This window comes from Cinclus cinclus, chromosome 8 (genome assembly GCF_963662255.1).
Source record: "Cinclus cinclus chromosome 8, bCinCin1.1, whole genome shotgun sequence".
NCBI classification, from domain to species: domain Eukaryota; kingdom Metazoa; phylum Chordata; class Aves; order Passeriformes; family Cinclidae; genus Cinclus; species Cinclus cinclus.
The window spans coordinates 3,375,796-3,399,787 of record NC_085053.1 but is presented as its reverse complement, the minus strand read 5'-3'; the positions used below and the strand labels follow the sequence as shown (position 1 = coordinate 3,399,787).

The window sequence follows — 23,992 nt, the reverse complement described above, 5'->3', positions numbered from 1 at the left end:
GGAAGAATAACTGGATGGTAATTCACAGCAGAACCAGCTTTCCCAGATAGCATCCATTTGCTATCCTGCCAGAGGGCAAGGGAACTTTGCAGTTTGTGAATAAAACACTCTAGGGCAGCAGAAGTCCCACCAATTCTGCAGCCTTCACTTTAGGAGGGAAAAAAGAAAAAAACAACAAAACCTGTCAAGTCAGCAGTACCTCTGCCACAATCTGCCTACCTGATGTTGGATGATAGGTAAGAGCAGAGAAAATGCTTTTCATGAGTGACAACAGGCAAATCCCCACATTCCACTAACCTTTGTTTCTGCACCATAGGAAGGAAGGGTCAGAACTAAATGGCCTCCTGTGTTGGGCACAGAGGTTGTAGATGCCCAAAAGCTGCCTGGACATGGTCCTCACAGGTGACACTTGGTGGCCCTGCTTGGGTAGAGTGCTTAGACCGGATGACTTCCAAAGGTCCCTCCAACCTCAGCCATTCTGTGACTCTGGAAAAACACTTGGATGCTACCACCCTGCTCCACTGCCCATCTCTGCTGCGAGGGCAAGGAGAAAATGGGGCATCTGAAAGGAAGTGGGGATGGCCAGTGTTCATTGGGACACAGCTTCTTTCTTCAGAAAGGGCTGCAAGAGGGGAGTTCTAATAGTTAGAAATTCCATATTGCTATTCTATCACTTTTGCTTGTAGTTTTTCTGGAAGACTGGCATTTGGGGGGAGGGGAAGAAAAGGCTTTTTTCAAAATATTTATCAATACTCATGAGAATTGGGCTAAGCTTTAAAACGTTTTGGTTAAAATTCCTTTCCCCTGGAATCCCTTCAGTTCCAGCCCGTTTGTCTCAGGCTGAGCAGCAGTACAATGATGGACCCATGTGATGGTCTGCCAGGGTAAGCAAGACCTGCCCTTCCCTGCCCTTCTGCCCCAAAGAAAAGAGATCCCCCCCACCTTCTAAATTCTTCTGACTGTTAGACTGGCAGTGTGAAGCAACGCCACAAGCCACCTTCCCTTTGCAGGTCACCTTTCCAAAGCCAGTTAGTTTGGATGCACACCTTCCATGAAGATGACTGAAAGAGATAAGGTAAAGCACAAAAGCCCTCAGTAAAGTCTAGGAGATAAGGGGCTGGTACTCTGCCTGTGGAAGAGCTTTGGGACAGCCCCGAGGGCTGCAGGGGATCAGGATTTGCCAGCACAAGAGGTTGCTTGGTTCTTTTTCCCCCCACCACTTCACTTACTGGGCCACAGAAACTCACTGGTCCATTGTACCTCCCATGCTGCTCCTCTACTGTGTGTGCCTCCACACACTCTGAAACAACTTTGCTTAGCTCAGACCAGTAATGAAATGAGGATTTTCAGACACCAGCCCATTTCTAGAGATTTTTCCAGGCCTGTCTTGCTATGCTCTGTGGAAAAAACAGGGACACTTGCTGAGATACCCAGCCTGCTTCCAAGCATCAACATGTGCTTCTAGACAGAAATGGAAGTGCCCATCTTCTGAAGTCACACCTGTGCCACAGCTCCACTCTAAATGCTCAGACTAAAAGTAGCACGGCCACACTTGAAAAACAAGTTTAAAAAGCGCTTTAGCAAAAAAAAAAAAAAAAAAAGAAAAAAAAAAAAGAGAGAGACTTAAGGTGCAAAGCAAGCTAGATCCTCTATCACCAGCAGTGTGAAGTGAGCAGCAGCATGCAGGTAAGGTGTATTTGGAGCCAGGTTTCAGGCCTGTTTTCTCTCACAAACCAGCAACTGAGCTCTTCCTACTTGCCAGTACATTCACACCTTGGGGAGTTGTGCATAGACACAGACCAGCTTTTTGAGGCCACAACAGTCTCCAAACAGCACCAGGACCAAGGATGACAATGCCAACCACTTGGCTGCTCTCATTCCCAGTGGGAGCCCTTCAAGGTAGAGCCACAGCTTCTGCTGCCATGCCTCAGGCAGAGGAGTGCACAGGTTATGTGCACATTCCCTACACCACAGTGCAGGATCCTGGTCTAGCCTTTAATATATGGGAATAAATACATGGAGATGCCTGTGGTGTTTCCCTATGTGCTGCCATACTTTATCACCTTTGGATGCAGGGAAGCTGGAAGCCTGTGAGACAGGTAAACATCAGAACAAATCCCAGCAATCTGGCACTGTGAAGGGTTAGGGACAGGTCCAGGGAATCCTGCAGCAGTAAGGACATGTGGTGGGCAGGCTGGGCTGTACTTTCTGGTTCTCCAGCTGGTCCTGCAGTGCTGTGACTGCTAAAGGAATGTGGAGAACAGCCAGGGGGCCAGAGGCTCTGCCTTACCTATCATGGGTCCTCATAGTGATCAAACTGAACTGGGGAGTCAAGCTGGTAACAAGCTAAAAACAATCTAGAGCTTAAAAAAAGAAACAACCCACCCACCCCAACAACAACATTGGCAAGTTGTGCAAGAGCCCCAAACTACTCAAAAATGACCATCAAGCAACACCCTGTGCTAGACCACTAGAAAAAGGTATCAGCTGAGTGAAGGCTGTGTGGTGGGAAGGGGGAATTCCAGTGGTAAGTCTGCCCAGCATCCCTGACGCTTCCAATACAATGATGATGAGAACATGGTGGATGAGGTGGACAGGAGGGTAAAAGGACAGTTTCATATATTAACTAATCTTGCAGTTCTCATTACAGCAGCAACAGTGCTGTGGAAGTCAAGCCATCCAGACCAGTGCATCCACCTCCAGCAGCTCTGAATACTGTCAGTGCATTAGACCTTTCCCCTAGCTGCACATGACTCCCCTCCGGAGTCGCTCTGGCTGCTCTGCCGTTGGTACCAGCAGAGCCCCAGTGCCTTTCCTTGGCCTTGTCAGGACAGAGAAGCACAGTGAGTGCAGCCACGACAGGATTTGTGCAGCCAGGCAGCTGCAGTCACCCCAGGCCTCTGGCTGTTACCACCGTCCTGCCCAGAGGGAGAACCTGCCATCGGTTCTCCTGCCTCTCCAGGGGAGGAGAAGGAACTTTCTTTCCCTTGCCATACCAAGCAGATCAGCCCGACTCGGTAGGGACAGATCCTTGATGTTCTGCCCCTTACAGCTTTAATCTACCCTCTCCATCCCCAATTTTTTGAGATGAACCTGTAAACGTGAGGAGAACTCAGTGATCTGAGGTACTTCACATACTCAAGTATCAGTCTTTCCTTTTGAAAGCATCAGTACAGAAAAACAGTCCCGCCCTCCCTGTGTGTGTTTCTCTTACCCAGATTGACAGTAGCTACCTTTGCACCACATCACTGATTTCTTGGACACATGACAATAAGTTATTAAGGACGGGGTTTGCCCCATGGACGCCAGCAGCTGTCGAGGACACCTGCAGCTCCTGCAGGCTGAGTTCCAGTTTGCTCACGGCTTCCCGGAAGGCAAATTTGTTGCGCGTGTGCGGGATGCAGTCCACGTAGCCTGAGCAGTAATCCAGCAGCTGGTGCCCCGTGTCCACCAGCTGGCTGTTGGGCGTGGGCTCGGCGATGGCGCTCGAGAGGAGATCCGCGCACTCCAGCAGCGCCTCCTTGCTGATCTTGTCTGCGGGGATTTTCTCAGCTGCCTGTTTGGTCTTCCTCAGCGCTACCTTGGTGCCGGCCGTGCCGTTGGCCATTTTCACTGGGGAGGTGGAAGACGATGACAGAGGCACTTGAGGCGGAGGCATCACCGGCCTCCCAGATTTTCCACCAACAGGTGCTGCTGCTGCCTTCTTACTCCCTTCGTTGGATTCCAGTTCGTGCTGCACTCCTGCCACGCTGCTCAGCTCTTCTGCTGCATCCGAGCAGGCAGCTGGCTGCTGGAGGAGCCGCATCACCGGGGGCGGAGGTGGAGCACACTTTGGTTTTACCCGTCTGGGCCGGTCCCTGTCGCCGGAAGAAGTGACCTGATGCTCAGATAAGAGCTTAAATTTATTACCCTGAGAGTCTGTGCCAATGAGCTGCACGTCTGCTGGAGTGTGTTTTAGAGTGGGTGAGATTAGGACTGGCACTTTGTGGTTATGAGTGGTTGGAAGTATTGCTGCAGCCTTTACTGGAGATGACCACCCCGGCCTCTCGCCATCCTCAAGGGCCCCTTGTCGTGGGCCACTGTTTTTTTCTTTCCCCTTAGAAGCTGCCAGTAGCCCTGGACCCTCCTTTTCTTCTGATGCACAGGGAGTTCGGAAAGGGAGTGCTGTGGCACCCCTCGGCAAGAGTTTTGCTTTTGGTCTCTCTCTGGTCAAAGCAGGGCCTTCTTCAAACCTTTTGGTAATCAGGTCACTGGCCCTCCCTGTGCTCTCATCGGGCTGGGAGGAGGTAGACACAGTCCGTTCCAGCTGAATTTTTGACCTCTGGGAATTTCTGGGAAGGGTCATTGCCATCCTATCCTGCTCTGGAAGCCCTGAGGACATGGAAGATGTAGAGTTTGACCTTGGAAAAGGCTTTGAAACTTCTTCATTGCCAGAGGGTTTTCCTGCTCGTAAACCCAGCGTCTTTTTAATCAAGCGCGGCGTAAAGAAGCCAGTGATGCCTGACCACCCTCCACCAGTGCTCACACCCCCAGCACTGCTGGACCCAGTGCCCTCCTCGCTGTAGAAGGTCCTCTGCACAAAGCCCCCTCCATAGCACTTGGGGGGTGCCAGGCTCGTGTCCTGCTGTGCGGGAGCGAAGGAGAACCCATCCACGTGCTGCAAGGAAGCAACAGAGGAGAAGTTACCCGTCAGCTCGTATTTCTTATGGGGCTGGTTCTCCATCTCCCGGAAGGAACTGCTGCGCTTGGGAGGTGTGGGAGCGTTCCTCTTCTTCATGAAGGAGCTGAAGAAGCCCCCTTTCCTATCCCTGGTGAACGTGGTCTCTTTGGCATCCTCCAGGAGGCTGCTGGGGGACTTGTCCCTCTGCTTGCGGGGCAGTGCGGGGGATCCGCCTGTTGGCTGTGTGCTTCTGATGAAACCTGAGCAGGAGAAACGGGCATTAATCTGGACAATCTATTTCCATTTCCACCTTCCTATCCTGCACTGGGTTTTATAGGCCTGGTGTATTTACCTGCCCCAGATGCTGCAGAGATAGAGTGAGGGAATAAGCGAGCACTTGTATTTTATTTTTTCTTTACTTTTTTTTCCATTTCTGCATGTGACTTGTTCTCAGTATAGAAAACGGACACTTTGGAGAGAGAGCAGAAAAGAGTTGCTCTTTTCTTTCAGTTTATCGCTCCCTTCCCATAATTTTCTGCTCCTTTCCAAATACCCTAAGTACAGGAGAAAATCTCTTGCTGCATTGTTAACTTTAGTTTTGAAGCAGTCATTTAAAAAAGAGCAGCAAAACTGAATTTCAAAGAAAAAATAAAATGTGACTTACTAAAAGAACACTGAATAAATGACAATGTTTTCTGTGTGCTAGTAAATAATTGACAGAGCAGCACAAAGCATGCCCATGTCATGTTGTTCTCTGTTTCTCTGGGAGTTTGCACCCAGAGCACATGGCCTCACTGCTTCCCTGTGCCCATACCTGGTGCTGAGCTGGACGCCGAGTGCTCCACAGTGTCCTGTGCTCCTTCAATGTTCTCCTTGTTCTCTGCCTGTTTCTTCAGCGTTCTCGTCTTGGAGGGAAGCATGGGTAAGCGGGGCAGGTAAGGAACTATGGATGAGGACGAGGCTGTTCTCCCAAGCTCCTCTGCTACCTCTGTAAGGGAAAATAAAAAGGGAATAGTCAAAACAGACCAGCAAAGGAAGAGGAAAAAAATCCCTGGGTCTTTACTGCAAACACAGACTGGCAGGAAGAGATCCATGACTGATAAATACATAATTTATGGATTTAGTCTTTGTGCAGGTCTAGAGGTATTCAGGGTCAGATGTTTTTCATAACGATTTCAAACTCTTCTACATCTTTATAAATTCAGCCAAAATAAAAGAGCAGCAGGTAGGACAGGATTTGTACAGGGGGTCTATTTAGAGTTACTCAAGAGCTGAAGGCAGCACTGGAATCATTTGCCTGTTTTTAATAAAGACGTCTCCTACTGATGTCCCCCCAAAGTTGCATCCTCCCTGGACCTGGATCTAAACTGCTTTGCTTGAGGCAAAGCACTGCATTCCCCTAGATGAAGAAATGAGGATTTCACATCAACAATAGGTCAACAAAAAGAAAACAAACACATAAAAAGACCCACAACCTCCTGGCCACACTTAGCTTGGCATTTGGATGGCCACTGGACGTGCCTATTACAGATCCTCACTGGTAAAATTCCATCTGGTGTGTTTTCTCTGTAGTAGGGAAGTTGATGGATCAGTTGCATATTTAATTTAGAAATTGAGCAGAATGCTCTGACATTTCTGCTTGTCTGCTGAATAGTATCACATTCCTCACCAGTATTTACCTCTTGGTAGATTTTATTTCAGACTTGAGCTGCATGGATTTGCTCCTAGAAGTAGCTAAGCAGAAAATCCAGAGATTAAAGCACATTTTTAAAAAGTGGAGGCTGGTAGAATAATATTTCATGACCTAATTGCTGCAGCCAGCAAGGGACTGTGATTGTATACATCTTTCTCTCTCTCTCCATCACTTACTATTCCTCACTCTTCAGCCTGGAAAACAAGAAATTTCCTCTGATAGAGGAGAGAGTATTCTTTAAGTCATCTCTTTGGCATCTTAGTGCTCAAATGAAATGACACTGTTCCCTGCACTGGTATGTGTTTGAAGTTTATTCAGTATTTGTGGAACAAGTAAGTAAATGTATTTATACCAATTATGGCTTAAAGGAATAAGGAATGGAGCTCCATTTCAACCCCACTGCTAGCAGATGAGCCTTATTGGCCCATCCATCAGACACAGCACTCTGGGGAGTGCTCCAGTCTGTTTCAGGAACAAAAACAAACAACAGTAGCTCTCACCCTCTGAAATGCTCGAGTCATGGAACATGGTTTCAAAAGCCTGGTGGGTTTCAGCAAAGGAAGGTCGGTCTGGTGGGTTCCACTTCCAGCCTGTAATGCCAGAAAGCAAAGTCTCAGTGCCTGAAACAGGGAGATGAATTTTTCTTCTGTCCAAGGAGACAGAAAGTAGTCAGACTCTGACCTACTGTTAAACTTTAGACTTTAGAGAGAGGCTTTAGAGCCATTCACACTTACTGATTCATGGCAGCAGTCAGTCACCCTACTATATCCTCAAAAACAAATCTTGAGAACCAGTTCTAAAAATCCCAGCTCTCTGCCAACTCTACAGGATTTTCAGATTTCCCTATCCCCCTTTCTGAATTTTTTGGGCAAAGAACAATTCCATATTTGCTACCCTGGATGCTTGGACTGAATACATCTAGCCAAGTCACAGATAACCGAGTGTTTAAATCTCCAGGTACCTTCCTGCCTCACATGGTCTTAATACTGAAATTCAGGCAGACCCTTCCAAAAGAAGGATGTGTGCACCCCGTGTGGGAAAGAGGAGGAGAGAGCCTTGATCCTAGATGGAGCTTGGAAAGTTACAGAAGAATATCATGATGAAAAGTAATTTCTGTAGTTAGAAATCTGAACTTGAGAAACATATTCTGGGAGCACTGTCTGCTGGTATCACATAGGGTCTGGAAAGTGACTGGCATTCTGCTTGTTTTGCATTAGGGTCATGTGAATACCCAGCTCTTGGACTTTTGTCAGCTTCCTTAAGGTTTTTTAAGCAGTAATATCCTTCATAATTCCCCACCTTCTTTGTTTCATAACTGAAGCCCACCCTGACTTTGACATGCTGAGGATCAGGTATTGCTGGAGAACAGGCTGTTAATTACAGATTCCTCCCACCTTCCCAGGCTTTGTCCCCAAAACTGGAAGAAGATACTCACATGCCCTCATCAGTTCATACACCTTGGGAGGGCACCCCTCTGGTTGCTCCATCCGATAGCCCTTTTCCAGCAGATCATACACCTGAGAGAGGTCAATGCCTGGGTATGGTGACATCCCATAGGTAGCAATTTCCCATAACAGCACCCCAAAAGCTGCAAAAGGAGGAAAACAAAATTCTTGGTCATAAGTCTGCCCTTGTGTTGTTCCTTACTCTGTGGCCTTCAGTGCAGCTTGAGGCAGCGTTGTTTCCTCGCAGGTGTTTCAGGCCAGTCTAGGTGGAGACATCACATGCTAAAAATGTTATTGATTCCTGAAGTTCTGGCCTGGAATGTGACCGTCTTCACAAAGGTTTCTGCCCAGGCCAGAAAGCAAGTTATTGTCTGGGCTAGCAAAAAAAACCAAAATGAACAAGAAAAGGACAGTAAAGGTGAGTTTTCTTACCCCACACATCTGATTTGATTGAAAAGGTGTTGTAGGCCAGGCTCTCGGGAGCTGTCCATTTGATTGGGAACTTGGCCCCAGCATGGGCTGTGTAGGTATCACCAGTCATGAGTCGACTTAAGCCAAAGTCAGCCACCTTCACCACGTGGTTTTCTCCAACTAAGCAGTTCCTTGCTGCCAGGTCCCTGTACAAAGGAACAAAGGACACTGCAGCAGGAGAAGGGCTTTTGAATGTAGTTTTGGGGCCCTGAAAGTGCTCTCTGTACACAGCAGGCAGAGGCAAGATAAGCTTTGCCCTGAACAGTGTCAGAAACTGAGTGGACTTATTCTTAGGAGCAATGAAGTAAATCAGGATTAGGATTAATTCTTTAAATTCCATTAAGTTTTCAGTAATGATGGCTGTTACGGTGCCAAGTTTACGTTTCCTGTGGATAGGATGGGATCAGGAGCTCATCACACGCTGATAACAGGTTTATGGCACAGCTTTATCTGCATTTAAACAGGACTTTGGGTGGATATGGTCTGCTCACAGGGGGCACAGGTTTTGCCAGGCAGTTGGGCACAAGATTGCTATGAAAGTCCTGGCAATGAGGTGCAAGACAGCAGAGAATCCAACACACCCAATGGATAAGCCAGTGTGAATCCCAACTATGGAAGAAACTTCCCCAAAAGCTGGAATTCCTGGCCCATCATTCTGGTAGCCTGTTTATCATTGCGATCTGAAACTATAGCAGCTCAACATGACTTCACCCACCTGTGGATGAAGTTCTTCTTCTCCAGGTACTCCATGGCAGAGGAGATCTGGGTGGCCATGTAGAGCAGCACAACAGCACTGACCTCCTCGCGGTTGCACTCCCGCAGGTAGTCCAGCAGGTTCCCATAGGGCATGTACTCCGTCACAATGTAAAAGGGGGGCTCCAGGGTGCACACACCTGCCAGGGAGGAGCAGGCAGCACATCAATAAAGCTCCCCTTTCCCACCCCTGTTCCTGATTTAACAGCCATTTATTGCATTTTGTACCGCTGAGCGTTTCTCTGGGAAAGTCAAGACTTCCATGTACAAGACCAAGGTCAGTGCAGCCCAAACTCAGGGCTTCTGTCTTTCTCTCTATCCACTTTATGGATAGAGAGAAACACGTCTATGAAAGCACCACTTTTCCTATCTAATATACATGAAGCAGTAATTCTGTTCTTTGAAAGGTTACAGAATGAAAAAGGAGAATTATGAACATATAGTTAACTTTTCTTTCCCCCTCTTACTTCATAAAGCTGAAGAGTAGCCAACTCGGAAGCAGGTACCTGTCAGCTGGCAAGATTTCCAGACTGAAATGTCACTACAGAGTAATGTGAAACACTCCCATGTGCTGGGTAAGGATTCAGCACGGTGGGACCTGCTCCTAGAGCAGCATTCTCACACATTCCTGGGATGACTCCTTGCTACAGTCACTGTACAAAGCACGTAAAGACGGAGGAGGAGGGCAACAGGATACTCTTGTCACAGCCCTGGGATCCCCCCCCTGCAGCTCTTCCCACATTCAGGAGTAAAGCACCACTGCACTGTGCAACAGAAAGAGCAAAAACGCAGCTCTCTGATGACAAATCTCTTGAGTAGTTGCTCCCGGAACCAGACTGGGCTGGCACACACTTAATCTGTGCCCTTTTTTAAAAATGGTTACAGAACAGTTGCCATTAGTAAAAGCCTTCAAATTCTTCACATTTCTCCTTTCATCCTAGGCTTGGCTTGACAGCTCTGCTCCTGAAAACACCAGAAATCCAGAGGCAATTACACACTAGCAAAGGTTTAGGGTGTCTCCTTAAGAATCTTCGTGCATGTAGATTTTACAGCTATGCAAACTATTTAATAATGATCATCATATCATGCATCTGCCAGTGAGACAACAGGGCAGAGCCAAGATGTAAAGCCTGTGGATTTTTTCCAGTCCTGAGTTGTTTGATCTCATGTACTTATTTGGTGATACAAATCGCAGCAGCAATCTGGTGTCTTCTGCCTAATTATAGACTAATTTGTTCTCTTCAATGCAGCCTTTTCTGTAGAAGTCTCTGATTTGAGAAGGCATTTGTTGTGCTTCCAACAGAATTTTTCCTTTCACTTTGAATTTTCTTACTATTTTTCCTGTTCTCTCAGAAAAATAAGTCACGGAAAATGATTTTGTAAATCTGATTTAACAGAGCAGAGAAGGAATCTGATCACTGTACCCTGGAGCATGTTTAAGGCCAAGAAAACAAACTAGCAGGAAGATGATATTGCAAACTTTTATGTAACAGTCATGCCTCAACACCAAAGTTGTCTACTAATGTAAGTGACTGTATCTGATGTTTTATTTAAAATTAGTGTCTCTTAGCTCCAATATTACATAAAGCAGTCAAAAATACCACCCCGACCCAATTCATAACGTTATATAAATAGAGAAGAGCTTCCATTGCATTTAAACTAGGCAAGTTTCTGCCAAAATAAAGACTAAATAAGAACACAAAGAGCAAGGCATTTCACTGACCTAACAACTGAACTAGATTTGGATGCTTGATCTCCTTCATCACAGCAGCTTCTTTCAAGAACTCTTCCACCTCCATGGTATCTTCCTAGATAGACAGAGAGGCAAAAGAAGAGAACATTTATTTTCATGACCAAGGTCTGGTTAACACCACACATCCAGGTTAAATATAAATGATGACATCTTTGTCTCCACTCTGATGTTTTGCAAACAGCAAACTGTAACAGCCCTGAACAGCTGCCTGGCTGTCCTGCAGACCAATCTGCAGTACTCTGGCAGGGCCAGGCTTGCTCATTTGGTAGCTGCTGTGGCTGGTGAGAGGAGGACTGTCAGGATCACTGATTTAGTTCTCCTGTATAGCTATAAGAATTAAGTTACTCAGGAAGCACTTAGAATTGCAATTGTTAATATCCAAACAAACACAAGGTTTTGAAAAGGAAGATAAATGGAGAAGCTGAACTTTTTCAGGAGTGGAAGACAGCTTACTGAAAGTATTTTCTACACCTTTGATTTCTTATAGCCTCCACAGCTCCTCTGGAGGAAGGGAAGTTGGGTTTGTAACCATTTCTACTGGTCTGACTTGGACATGCAGCTGCTGCTGGGCCAAAACTCCTATGTGTTTCTAAGCTACGTGACCTGGTGTAAGTTTGACAGGGTCACTTTGATCTGCAAAGCTCCTCTCAAGCACGGATTTATGCAGATCAGCACACTCCATCTTCTGCCGTTCTTATCACGAGGTGTAGTTGAGAACATTACAATTTCCTTACTCCTGTCATAAATGGTGACCAAACGAACAGTGTCCTAAATCTGAAAACTCACCTTTAACGTTTTCACAGCCACTGTGAGATTGTATTTCTTCCAGACCCCCACGTAGACCTCTCCATACTGCCCTCCCCCAAGCTTGTGCTTCATGGTGATGTCGGTGCGCTCCATCTCCCACTTGTCATGGATTGGGGACACTCCATACACGGTGGGCTTATTGCACTTGGGTGCTGGGTAATGCAGAGTTGTCACCAGGCCATCTGCCACTGTTGAGTGATGGTGCACGAGCTCTGCCAGGGTGCTGAAACGGCTTTCTGCTGTCACATAGACCTGTGAAGCAAGAAACAGGAAGCTGCTTAAATGAAGGCAGCTGAAAGTTTTTAGTAATGTTGGAAGACAGGTATAAACATTCTAATGTGTTTTTTAAAAAATCAGAAAACTAGGATTTTAGAATATTTGTTCTCTTCTTGTTGGGCAAATAAATATTAATCTGTGGGATTTATACCTATAAGCCATCACTTAAGAGCTGTGCTGTCTCCTGCCTTGTGCTTCACAGGACTAGAAACTGGAATTCTTAGGTCTCTCAACACAACATGCCACTGCTTCATCTTGGTTAAAAATGCCAACTTACCAAAGCTCTGCTGCTTCTAAGGGGATCAGTGGAAGGCTATGACCACCTCCAACCACAGCTGCCTTGCTACCCAACTACTTTCAGCCCAGACAAGAACTGTCTGCACTTCTTCCAAAGTGCTGTTTGGGGAATTACCACCAAACCCTCAGCGCACGCGCTCTTCTTTTATGTTAACACTGTATCTGCAACTTGAGATTCTGCACCACCTCTTAATTAATATCTTCATCTCATCTCCTCTCCCCACAGCATTGTCCAGAGCTCCTTACCTTCCCATCCGAGGTGGTGTTGATCCTGTAGTGGTAAACACGTCCTTCGTACCTGAGCGAGATGGACAACTGCCCTGGGCTGCTCTCGCTCTCCCGGACCAGGAAGCTGCCATTGATGAGGCTGCTCAGCAGATACTCTGCTGCACTGCGGGACACCGGCCCGTGGTACCAGGAGTGCTTCTCCAGGCTATTCACTGGAGTGATGTAGTTGCTTGGTACCCAGCCCTGCCCATTCTTCGAACGTACCTCGCTCCATTCACCATTCTGGTTGTAACCCAGGACTCGCAACTTCTCACCTGTGACCAGAAAGATAAAAAACAAAATAAGCACAGTGCAAGCTGTTGTGTCTCCTTGGGGGAGAAATTCAGCATCAGGTGAGCCTGGGTTTGTAGCTTAACAATAGAAATCATCTTATAATTAAACTGCTACATATGAAGTATTTATGAAGCAAAGGCTCAGACAGAATACCTAGGATACTGTTCACTGATTTAGTGCAGTAAGATGAACTCAAAAAGCTTCTTGTACTCCAGCTTATTACACTAGGAAGATTTTATTTTCTTGGAGGGATGAGGTTTGTTTCCCTGAAGCTTTAAAAGACACACCATTTAACAGTTCTGACACACATACTGACCAGAATCAGAAAGTGTCTGTGCAAGCTTAATTCTTGATTCTGCCCCCGGCTGAAATTGCCAAGTTCTGTTACCATCTATGACGTAGCCATTTCCCTCAGCCCTTCCTACAGCAGGTATCTCACAGGGCCGGTTATGCAGGGAGCCTGGCACAGGAATGGGCAGAACTGTGACTGTCCCAGCAGAGCTGCCCAGCAGGTGTCCCTCTAACACCACGAGGGACAGACTGTCTGCTTCCCACCATCAGCGCAGGGATCAATCGCCTTCTCCAAATGCAGTATTCCCATTCACGAAGTTCTCTATTCCCATTCCTATCCAATGCAGAGATTCCATTCCCTGATTTCTGTTGCTAAGCTTTCAAGCCCACAGCTGTTCTGTGCTCCCAGTCTTACCTTTGGTGATGCTGAGTGTGTTGTCACCACTTGCTACAAAATCGTAAAGTGCAACAAAGAGATTGGGATCGCTCTCAGTGGCTCCAAGCAGGTTCTCCTTGGAGCTCCATCTGATGGCTTCGTTCAGTGCCTGGGGCTCGAGGTCGCAACCGTAGGGGCGGTGCAAGGCCTCTGAGGAAAGGACAGGAGAGGAAATCACTTCGTGTACAATTCTAATTATGGAAGCAGGCAATATCCTGAGTTGGAAGAGACCCACAAGGATCATAGAGCCCAACTCCTGGAAAAGGTGATTTAACTGCTGTAACTGCCGTAAGCCAAGTAGCAAGCTGTGAATACACAACTTCTATTTAATATTTTTTATATTAGATATACTTTTATTTATCTACACTCTATTCAAAATTATTTAAGCATTCATAGATTAAAAATAGGTGCACAGGGAAAAGCACTTTTTAAAATTACTTCAAGTAGTGAAGCAAACCTTCAAATCACAAAATGTTTTGTCCTTATTGTTTCTGTGGTGGACATAGCCTGGATCTGAAATCAACATTACAAATACAGATAAGATTGAATTATGACACAGATGAGATGTTGGGATAGTAACCGGTTCTGATATCTGAATCTGATAACAAACTCTGCACCTCTTCTCTCCCCCTTCACTCCTGGAATCAGTCTTAAAGCTGCAGAACTCAATGTTCAACACCAACAGAGCAGACAACTGGGGATACAAGCATCATAAAGTCACCCCAAGACAAGTATTAACAGGAATAACAGTGATTTGTAATACATTTCAAGACTGTGTAAACAGAGGTGGAAAACTGACAGGGACAGAAGGCTTTACAGGTGATGCTGAGTATTTGGCAGCAGCATTTCTGCTTTGCTGTTTCAATGGACAACTGATGCAAACTTGTCACTACAAGGGAGCGGGAGGAGGAATCAGACATGTTTTAGCAACAAAAGAAAAAAATCCCTACAGTTCTTGTGATTATTATAACCAATCTAAATCTAAATCTATGATTCTTTATGCAGAACTGTAGTAAGAAGCAGAACTGTGAACACTTCATGTTAGTGCTATGTCAAGACCATCACTGACTTTCTAATTCATGGAGAGGTTTTCCTGGAACATGTAGTAGAGTAAATCTCAACATTAAGACAAGAAAAAGAGTGACGGTGTGGTTTCATACATGGGGGAAAAAAAACAACATATAAAAGGTGTAAAGTTACATATTTTTTCTCTGACAGCACAGATCTAAATCCCTGTCCCAATATCTATTTCTGAATTCTCTAGTTGAACTTAAAGAAATGTATACTGCCAAGAGATTTCATTAAATGCACTAAACGTAAAAAGTTTTTTTTTTAAAAAATCTTTGGTTTTCTTTGCATTACAGTGGGCCATTTCTGAGGGGCTGAGAAGTCAGCTTGGGGTGTTTTTAAGTGGACACTGCCAGAGAATGTGTATGTGGCTACACCTACCCCCTTCCCCATAGGCCCCCAAGATCTACACTCATGAGAAAGAGCTGGTCTATAAGACACTTGAAAAAGGAACAAAGAGCTGAAACGCAGCACAGGACAGGAAAACTGGGAAGTCAGTGAGGCACAAAACAGGAAGAAGCCTGTGCCATGTAACAGGCACAGTAACGTCTCAAATCTGTGTCACAGGACAGAGCTCAAGCCTGGAAAATGAGGACTAAGGGAGGTTTCCAGCCTATAAGGTAATTTTTTAACTGTATTGTAGGCATGTGAGAAAGTAAGTGGTTGAGGTTTGTTCTGTTTCTATTTTAAACGTAGCTAAGTGGCTTTTGACTGCATTTCTGGTAATTATTCAGAGTTCTACTACTTGCATAACCTGTTCATTTTGCAATTGCTTAATAATCTAAAAGTAGCCTTCTGTCGAGGTTCTCCTAGCACAAAAAGAAGAGACTACAGACTATAGCACCAAATTGTCAGTTCCTAGATGCACTGCCTGAAGATGCAATATTTACATATACTTCTTAGTCTTAACTCTCAACTGCAATTATTTTTACAAGATATTAACTCATCAGACTGGATGCTGTCATGGGAAATAAGAAATCCCAATGCTCAGACAGCTACATTACAGCACGGCTGCCAACATCCCACTGCATTTTCTTGTGGCTGGATGTGTGCATACTAAGCTCCATGAAAGAACACTAGTTCCTAAATCCAGCTCTCTTTATGGAGTAAAAATAGATATTTAAATAATACATTCTTTATGCTCCTACAGTGACTCGTGTCATGAGTGATTCAATGCTTTAAGCAAAGTCAAATGTGCTGTAGAACCCCGACTTATGCATCTCTGCAGTTTCCAAAAAATACCCAAACTTTCAGCTCCAAAATATCTTAATGGTGTTAATGACCTTCTTACTTTCAATTACGTATCTGCCAACTAGTGAAAGGCTTTAAACAAAAATATAACATTTATTCTAAGTCAAATCATCCTTTCAGTTTCTTTCTCTAGCCAGAACAGCTCACACACTGAGCACCCAAGCCCTGCTCCACAGACAGCATGATGTCAAGTGTTTATCCATGCACCCATGGATAGCCTGAAGCAGCCCTGGGTCGGTCCAGCTCCAGAACTGCTGCAGCAAGCCCTGTGCCCAGCTGAGCCCACTGAGGGCAAGGCAAAGCCAGCAGAAATGCCACCTGTTCAGCACCAAGATTCCTGCCCACATGGAAACGTGTGGGGATGTGCTGGACTGGCAGCAGAGAGTCAAAGCAGATGTGGCACTCCTACCACTTTCTTGGGAATGCCTGGGAGGCTGGCACATGTTCTTAAAACCCACTTGGTGTACAAAAAAGCCAGCAGAAGTTAATGATTGATGAGAAGCTTCAATCATTTAGCTACAGTGCTTACCTAAAATTCACATTACTCGAAAAATAAATGCTTTTAAGAGTTCACATCTCACTAATTTCCTTCACTTTCACGTAAAAGTGACTTGAATGCTTAAGTAACTGTAAGGGTTACCCAACACCTAAAGGGGTTTTTACCAGGATAAAAAAGTATCTCTTGTAGGTTATAATTCCGTAACAGCCTATGCTGTTCCATATGGTGTGGGATCTATACCATCCATCACAGAAGTGAAACATGCTTTGGTTATCTCTGTTATGATCAAGTCACCAGTGGTGCCCCTCCAGCTGAATAGTTTGCAAGTTCTGCCCACACCAAGAGTCAGGAAATGAGCTGGGAAATTCAGTTTTATACCAGCTCCTATTCAACCATAAATCTTACATTATCAATTTCATTTCCTATGCAATGGAAAACTTACATCATCACTTAGTGAACAAGTAATACACAGTCACACAAGGAGGTTACACTTCATCCATCTCCTTCCTTTTCTTTATTCCCACAATACAATTTGCTTCTCTCCGGATATGAATGCTTTCCTATCCAGCCACCATTTAAGGGGTGTTTTGTCCCCCCACCCTTGCTGCCAACACTCCAATTACCCATCTCTTTGGTCTCAGAGCAGGAGGTAGAATATGCTAAATTTTAAATTTCAGAGTCACAATAAGTGCTGAAGTGGTCTCTATTTCTGAAATATGAGTAACTGCTTGTAGAAAAGAAGCATTTCACAAATCCTAAAATCCCACTAAAAGCTGGCAATCTCACACCTGCCTATGGCTGGTCTCCTACTACAAGACAAAGACAGACTTGAAAGGACCTCATCCTCCTTGAAGCACTTGGAAAAACACAGGAAAGGGACAGGACAGGATTATACCCCAAGCATCCTACCTGTGAAGCGCACACAGTGCTCAGAGGTGCCCTCGCCGAGGCAGCAGAGCAGTGTGCCCTCCTTGCCATAGCTGCTGGACTGGAAGAGGACTGTCCCCACACTCATGCCGTGCTCCCCAGAGAGCAAAGAGGCTGCTTGGCACCACGAGTCCAGGGCTGAGCACAAAGGCTCCGCACACAGCAATCGCAGGGCCGGCGGCCAAGGGGAAAGGAAGCGCTGCCAGACGGGCAAAGCAGGGACTGGGAAAATCAGGCCCTGGGATAATGTGGTTATTAACTGGATGGGAGGGTGGAGCTTCCCAGGGACTGCTGAACGCACAGAGGATGTGGGGACTGGACTGCAAGTTGAAACAACTTTGAGATGAGCTATAGAGAAAGAGTTTTGTTCCACTAGAGTTAGGTAACGAAGTGTTTGGGAAGAAACCCAACGGTTTCCTTGGAGAAATTCCTTTGCACAAATTACAAAACAGATCACCCATTAAGGGGACCGCCCATATTGATTCACTTCTCCACTCCACATACCACTGCTGGAGCACTACTTATGGGAAACAACAGGAAAGCAAGTTAGTGAAAATTCACACCTCGGAGAGGTACAAACACTGAGCACATGAACGTCTTAGACACAGCAGGAATTCAGACAGACACATAAAACAAGGCCAGGACCATGCACCCAGTCTGAGCTGCACATTTGCTGATTTAGTAACACTTGGGACAGCTTTCCACTAGGGGAAGTTCACAAATTACCTCTTAAAACCCCCAGATTTGTTGTTGAATTCTTTAAAAGCCCTGGTTTTCTAGTAGAGTTGCCTTGTGGCAGGCCAGGCTCCTGTGAGGTGGACATGGAAGGGTTAACAAACCAGCACTCACCATGGCAGTCTCACACCTGGGAGGGTGGTGGGCCTGCAGACGTGTATAAAAGGGAGCACAGAAAGTGAAGTCTGTGGTTTAGGTCTTTGTAGGGGAGAGGAGTCCGGTTGCTGCAGTCCAGTGAGGCAAGAAAGCAGCGCTACCATGATCTGTGGAGTTCTGCTTTTCATTCTGTGACAGGGCAGCTGCACTGTGTGATGATGACTCAGTCTAGACTAAAGGTAAGCAACCAAGTTTATTCCAAATGTTTGTGTTTTGTAAGGCTATGAATATAGAAAAAGAGTACATAGAGCTGTGGAGATGTGATGATGAGGAGCTGCCTTTCCCATATGGCTTCTGACATGAGTCATTTCCCCTGCCACCAACACCTGACATTTGGGGAAAACTACCTAGGCAAAGAATTACCTTAGGACACCTGAATGCTATTGTTCCTAAAGTTCTGACAAGGGGAGTTGATCTCTTTTCTTCCTCTTCCGAAACCAAGCTCAGTGAATCCTGGAGCATGCTACCCAGTGGTCAGAGGCTGAGATACCTTTACTTGAGAGCTCCTGGGCTTTCTCTCTTTTCCTCTTTGTTTTGTTTCTTGCAGTTTACTGTTTTGTCAGCTTGCATTTGCTCCAAGTACTCTGCCATTTATACTGAACTTACCATGTCTGCTAATACACAAAGAATAATCAGGATGTGTAGAGAAAGCCAGCACACCTTCAGAAAGACAGGGATGAGCTTTGTGACAATCACCCTTACCTAGAATGGTACCAGGAAAGTGCAAGTTGTGAATGGATTTGTGGCTAGATTAGTCTCAGCTGTGACAGCAACTAATCTTAGTTAAAATAACATGTTTACTTCTTAGTTAAAGTACAACAGATGAGTAATTGGTATTTTGAACAAAGAAGGATTAGCAGGAAGTTAAGTTGGATTAATAATGTATCTTGCATATATCCCTACTTACCCCATCAATTTTAGCCTCTGTCAGAAGAGTCTCTAGCCAAAGCCTAATGGCTGGCTGGTGTATTAAGAGCTCATGATGGGAATCATGTAGTTGCCAGCACTGGCATTATGGGTGAGAAACATTTTGGCCTTGAGTCTCCTGCCACAGAGTAATTTTGTGCCTACACTCTTTCCAGGCACCCTCCTGAAGCTGCCCTCCAGCAGAAAGGATACATAGTACATAGCTGTTCATAAGGCCCTGTCAAATGTACCCAGCCAGAATAAAACCAAGCATCTTTCTGGCTTCCAGATAAACATTATCTTTCTTAAAACTGACTTTCCTAGATAGTCAGTTTACACTGCAGGCCATCACTTTGCCATCTGCATCCACTACATCTGCATCCTGTTCCTATGCCCTTCACAGTAAGTGTATGACATAAAATCTTAATGCTGGTACATTCAACTTCCTCAGTGGAAGAATCCACCTTTCAGGCACAGCAGTTCTTCTGAGCTCTTTACTGTATTCCCTGTGGTGCCCTTCAAAGCTGTTTCCTGAGAGTGGTTACTCTTCCTGTAAAACTTCCTGTACAACAAGTCATCCATTTAGAAGCATTTTTCTAATTCTTCCAGCATTGGGGAAAAGTTGAATAAAAGGAGATCTTGCTGACTACTCTACTTTGTAATGTATAGTTCAGAGAGCTTCTAAAAAACTTGCTATACTCTGAATATCAATGTCTCTTAATCAAAGAAAAGAATGTGTTAATGAAAATAGAGCCCTGAAATTGGTTTGGTGTTGTTTGCCATAAGCCAAAGTGACTGGTTTGTCAGTGGAAGGAGAGAGACAAGGGGGTTTATAGGGTAAATACTGGTTATTGCATACAGTCTTAATCTGATATATTGGTGCTTTACAGCAAAACCAACAGGGTGTAGACTTGTGTGTATTTTTTTACACAGGAACAACTCAAATACAAAGCCACTTAGATCCCTGCATATGCCACTATCTCACTTTATTTTCACTATTGAGTCCTTAAATTAAACACCAATAAATTACCTATGATGCTGTTTTAAGACACTCATTTTATTTGCCTGCTTTTAAGACTACCAAAGAACAGGCATTGGCCGTCAACTCACAGAAAGTAGACCATCAAGTACCTAACAAGTGCTGGTATAATTGGTATTTTCCACTGCACCTTCAAAACATCCATCACATTATACCACTGGACCTTCAGATCTTTAACTGGCTTCTTAGTGGGAGGATTTCTGCCTTAATGAATACAAGGAAACAAAACTGATAACACAGCAGCAAGTGGGTTTCCTATTTTGCTGACACAATTGGAACAGTATCAAGTTCTACAGCAGCTTTGTTTCTGAAGCCAAGTGTCAGTGCTTCCTGCTAACCAAAAATACTCAGGACAAGCTACATGCTGAAAAGCAACCAGTGCTGAACAGGCCAAGTTTCTGCTATCTAATAATGTGGTCATATCGAGGCAGACCTATGAACTTCCTTTACCCTGTAACAGACTGCAGCCTTTACCTAAACGGACCACCTAGTCTTTCTGCTGCCATCCATGTGGCCGTGAAAAACACCAGTTTACAGAGGTCAGACAGCTCACATATGGCTTTGGTAAAAAGCAAGCACTAAATGCCATTCCTAGATGTTCCTGTCCTGCAAGCAACCAGACTCTTAATAACGTGGTTTGCTAGCGCCAAGCACAGACCCATAGTTAGTCCTTGGGCCTCCCACAGAGTTGGGGCAAGGTTTAAGTATTGTAAACAACCCACTGAAGAAAGCTAAGAAATACAGCTCCAAGCCAAGAACTTGGGATGGGCAAGGAGTAGGTTTCTATTTATGGTACCAGGCTGGAGAGACAGAAAGGGAGGAGTCTTCAGTGTCAGTGACAAAATTGCATCATGAACAGCTCACATCATATAAAAGGAAATATTTCAAGCTGGCAGCACTGTCATGCTTCAATTATCAAAATGTATCTGACATAGATAAAAGTGATCTTTGGTTTCAGAGTGAGAAATAGCTTTCTATATGCTTCATCTCTTGCAAACAGATTAATTTTCCAACATGATGAAGTGCTGATATGACACAGGAGTTAAAGTGGTGGGTCTTTGCCTAGAAGAGGGGCTTCTTGGTTGCCTTGATACAAAAATCCAAGGGAAGACAAGGCTTTGGGTTTTGGTGTTACCAAATCAAATTGGTAAAAGGAGAGAGACAAATGGATCTCCATTGATTTAGTTCCACCAATGCATGAAGAATTCAAAACATTGTCTGTCTACCTGAACATTACAAGGGGTTAGCTGTGTTAAGATTTTAGACAAGCTGCCTGTCTTCTGTTTCCCTGGTACCAGCTATCCCATCCCTTTGTTACTAATACAATCAAACAGAGGTGTCCCTCAGCTCATTTCTTTGCTCAGGTGTCAGTGGCACATTCTCCCATTATCAACATAATGTACTGCTTCCCTGTTTCTTTTTCAGCTAATTTCTGGTGAAGTAGCTTTTTGTTGCAGAATCCAGTACGAAATAAATCAAGCTTAAACTCCCAAGCCTTCATTTGAAAATCTTAATTCCTTGAAACCAAGATGCATAAATTTGTTCCTAGATCAAAGTGTGGACTGTGACTGAACCATCTAGAGTAGCATTTGGTAGCTCTGCTGTTTTAAGAGAGAATTTTGAAGTAGATGAACTATTGATCATGTTCAGGACAATACTGTTAGCCAAATAGTCTGGCTCTCATCACCTCTACGAGTTTCACAGAACCCTGTCAGGAAAGCAATTCTGGTAAGTGCAGCCAGCAAAATGATGCTGGGGTTTAGATGCATTTAAAAAACACTTTAGGGTGAGGAACCCATGTGAGCACAAGAGAGCTGGACCTAACAGTTGTTAAGAGGTACAACAGATGTATCTTGCCACAGGTACTGGGAATGGTCAGGAGCACTGGACCAGATACAGTTCAAGTCTAACTTCTTCAAAAGGGTCTCCGGGTGAGGAACCAAAACCCAACCGCATGATAAGGAAAAAACCCCTTTCCTTTCCTGAAGGGATATTTTAATGTAATGAAAATTAAATACAAAGAGGTTCTCTGAACAAAAAAACTACAAATGTAACCTTATTGCAAAATCCTGAGTACTGTATCAAAGTGTTTTTTCCTTTTAATTCCCATGGATTTGCTCAGCTTCTATAGAGCCAGTCAGCTTTACCACTGCAAGAGTCTAGAAACAAGCAGAGACCATCAACTGTAAATGCCCTGTATCACATACCTCCTTCCATTGAGTACTGAAGCTCCAATCTTTCTTCCTCTGAATGCTGCCCACAGTGGACAGCAACTACTCCCACAGTGTCAGCTTTAGGGAAAAGAGCCCTATGAAGGGACACAGATTTCAAAGGTAACTGGGAAACTGTAGATCAAAAGCCTGTTTGACATTCTTCCCCTGTCCTGGCAAGTTCCAGTAAACCTCTTCAGAGTGAAGGGTGCGGAGGATTAGGTCACCCAGTCCTGCTCCAGGAAAGGTGGGATGGCCAAATATGTGACAGCTTACAGCAAATCATTTAGTGCTTTTTAAAATCAGTACCTTGGGAGAGAAGTTGCTTAATGGGCATTACACTTCACTGCAACAGAATTCCTGGGGAGTTGCTACTACTGGCCACATGAAAGCCAGATATTATCTTCTTCTACTAAGCAAATCAAACGGGCACTTAATTACTCTCAGTGTAACACAAACATTTGAGTAAGAGCTCTTCTGGAAAAAGGCAACTTGAGAAATCACAGTTCAGCTGATCCCTGAAGAAGCCAGAAATACCCACACTCACCAAGTCTAGCTGGAGAGAGGTTGATTTTGCAGATGTAGAGCATTAACTGATCAGACCTTGGAGTTAACATGATATAAATGTCCAAGCTGCTCTACCAGTGACATAATTACATATTACTAGAAGCCTTACAGTATCAGGTACTTTCCTTAGACTCAGCTGATCCAAGCTGACTTGGATTAACAACCACATTAAACTGTTTCTCAGCTGCCTTTTAGAATTTTATTTTTAGCCTTTTTAGTTAGAGGGAAAACTTGGAGAGGGTAGAGGTTAATTCATTGACTTGTCATCTCAGGAGAGAAAGAATATGTCAATCTAATAGCCCAAATTTGAGTTGATGTCACATCATGAGGTCCAAGTATTTTTGCAAGTGCCTTGGACATACAGCAGTGCTTACCTTGTGGAGGATGTGCGGAGGGCAGAGCTCCCCAGGTGAGCTGGTACAGCTTCAGTTTCCAGTACATGAGTTTAATTTTTTAATGGAATCCCAAAACGCTTGTTAGCACAGATGCGATTTCTCAGTTCCATCCACCCACACCGAATATGCAGCAACTGCCAAGGCTACACAGTACTTCTGTTTTTAAAAAAATTCTCCAGCTAAAAATAAATCACGAAACTGTCAACCTCATTTTTCAGCAACCAATATGCTGTTCAAACCATCGTCCACAGCCATTTTCTTCTCTCGAACAAAGAAGGGGCTTCCTTTTTAGAATATTTACTTCATTTGACTAAAATACCCTTGTGATCTTGCCTCCTTTGAAATACATTTGTCTTGGAAAACAAACAAACGTTTCCTCTCCTCCAAGAAAAGCCGAGCTTTAGCGTGAATACTCGCCCAAAAATTGCATGATGTGTTGTGAACTTCAGAACCAGGGAAAACTCTTAACGTGGAAAGCGCCTGACATTCAGCTGAGCCCGGGCTGAGTGAGGTTTAGCTGTCTGGCTCCTTCTCAGCCCTCTTGGCTGATTTTCTTTCGTGGGGGGGGCAGCAGGAATGTGAAGTCAGAGGAACAAATCCATGGCACTAAACTTAGCTCCGGCTGTGGAACCGCTTCCTGTTGGCGAAAGCCAGATCCTTGTCATTGGCTCCACCAAGCAGACAAGGGGCTCCATTCACCAGTGCTGGCCCAGCAGCTGCTCCGTGACCAGGGTAACACGAGCCCCAGCCTCTCCAGAGGGAGAATCCAGAGCTCAGTGCTGCCGACAGCTCTGCA

General features: G+C 44.9%; 1 protein-coding gene across 6 annotated transcripts in view; it reads right to left on the bottom strand.

The window, feature by feature from the left end:
• Positions 1-3,229: 3,229 nt before the first annotated feature.
• ABL2 (ABL proto-oncogene 2, non-receptor tyrosine kinase) overlaps positions 3,230-23,992 on the bottom strand; it is a 40,080-nt gene continuing 19,317 nt past the window's right edge. For 2 of the 6 annotated variants that reach the window (XM_062497037.1, XM_062497038.1), the window contains 11 exons: positions 13,423-13,593; positions 12,402-12,697; positions 11,562-11,834; positions 10,746-10,830; positions 8,985-9,162; positions 8,231-8,415; positions 7,789-7,941; positions 6,854-6,943; positions 5,475-5,648; positions 4,687-4,920; positions 3,230-4,371 (listed from right to left, as the gene is read on the bottom strand). In XM_062497037.1, the coding sequence (XP_062353021.1) occupies positions 3,230-4,371; positions 4,687-4,920; positions 5,475-5,648; positions 6,854-6,943; positions 7,789-7,941; positions 8,231-8,415; positions 8,985-9,162; positions 10,746-10,830; positions 11,562-11,834; positions 12,402-12,697; positions 13,423-13,593 (2,981 nt within the window). Of the gene's footprint in view, positions 4,921-5,474; positions 5,649-6,853; positions 6,944-7,788; positions 7,942-8,230; positions 8,416-8,984; positions 9,163-10,745; positions 10,831-11,561; positions 11,835-12,401; positions 12,698-13,422; positions 13,594-17,170; positions 17,277-23,992 lie in introns of those variants that run through there. The other 4 variants (XM_062497033.1, XM_062497034.1, XM_062497036.1 and 1 more) reach the window with 3 other exon arrangements.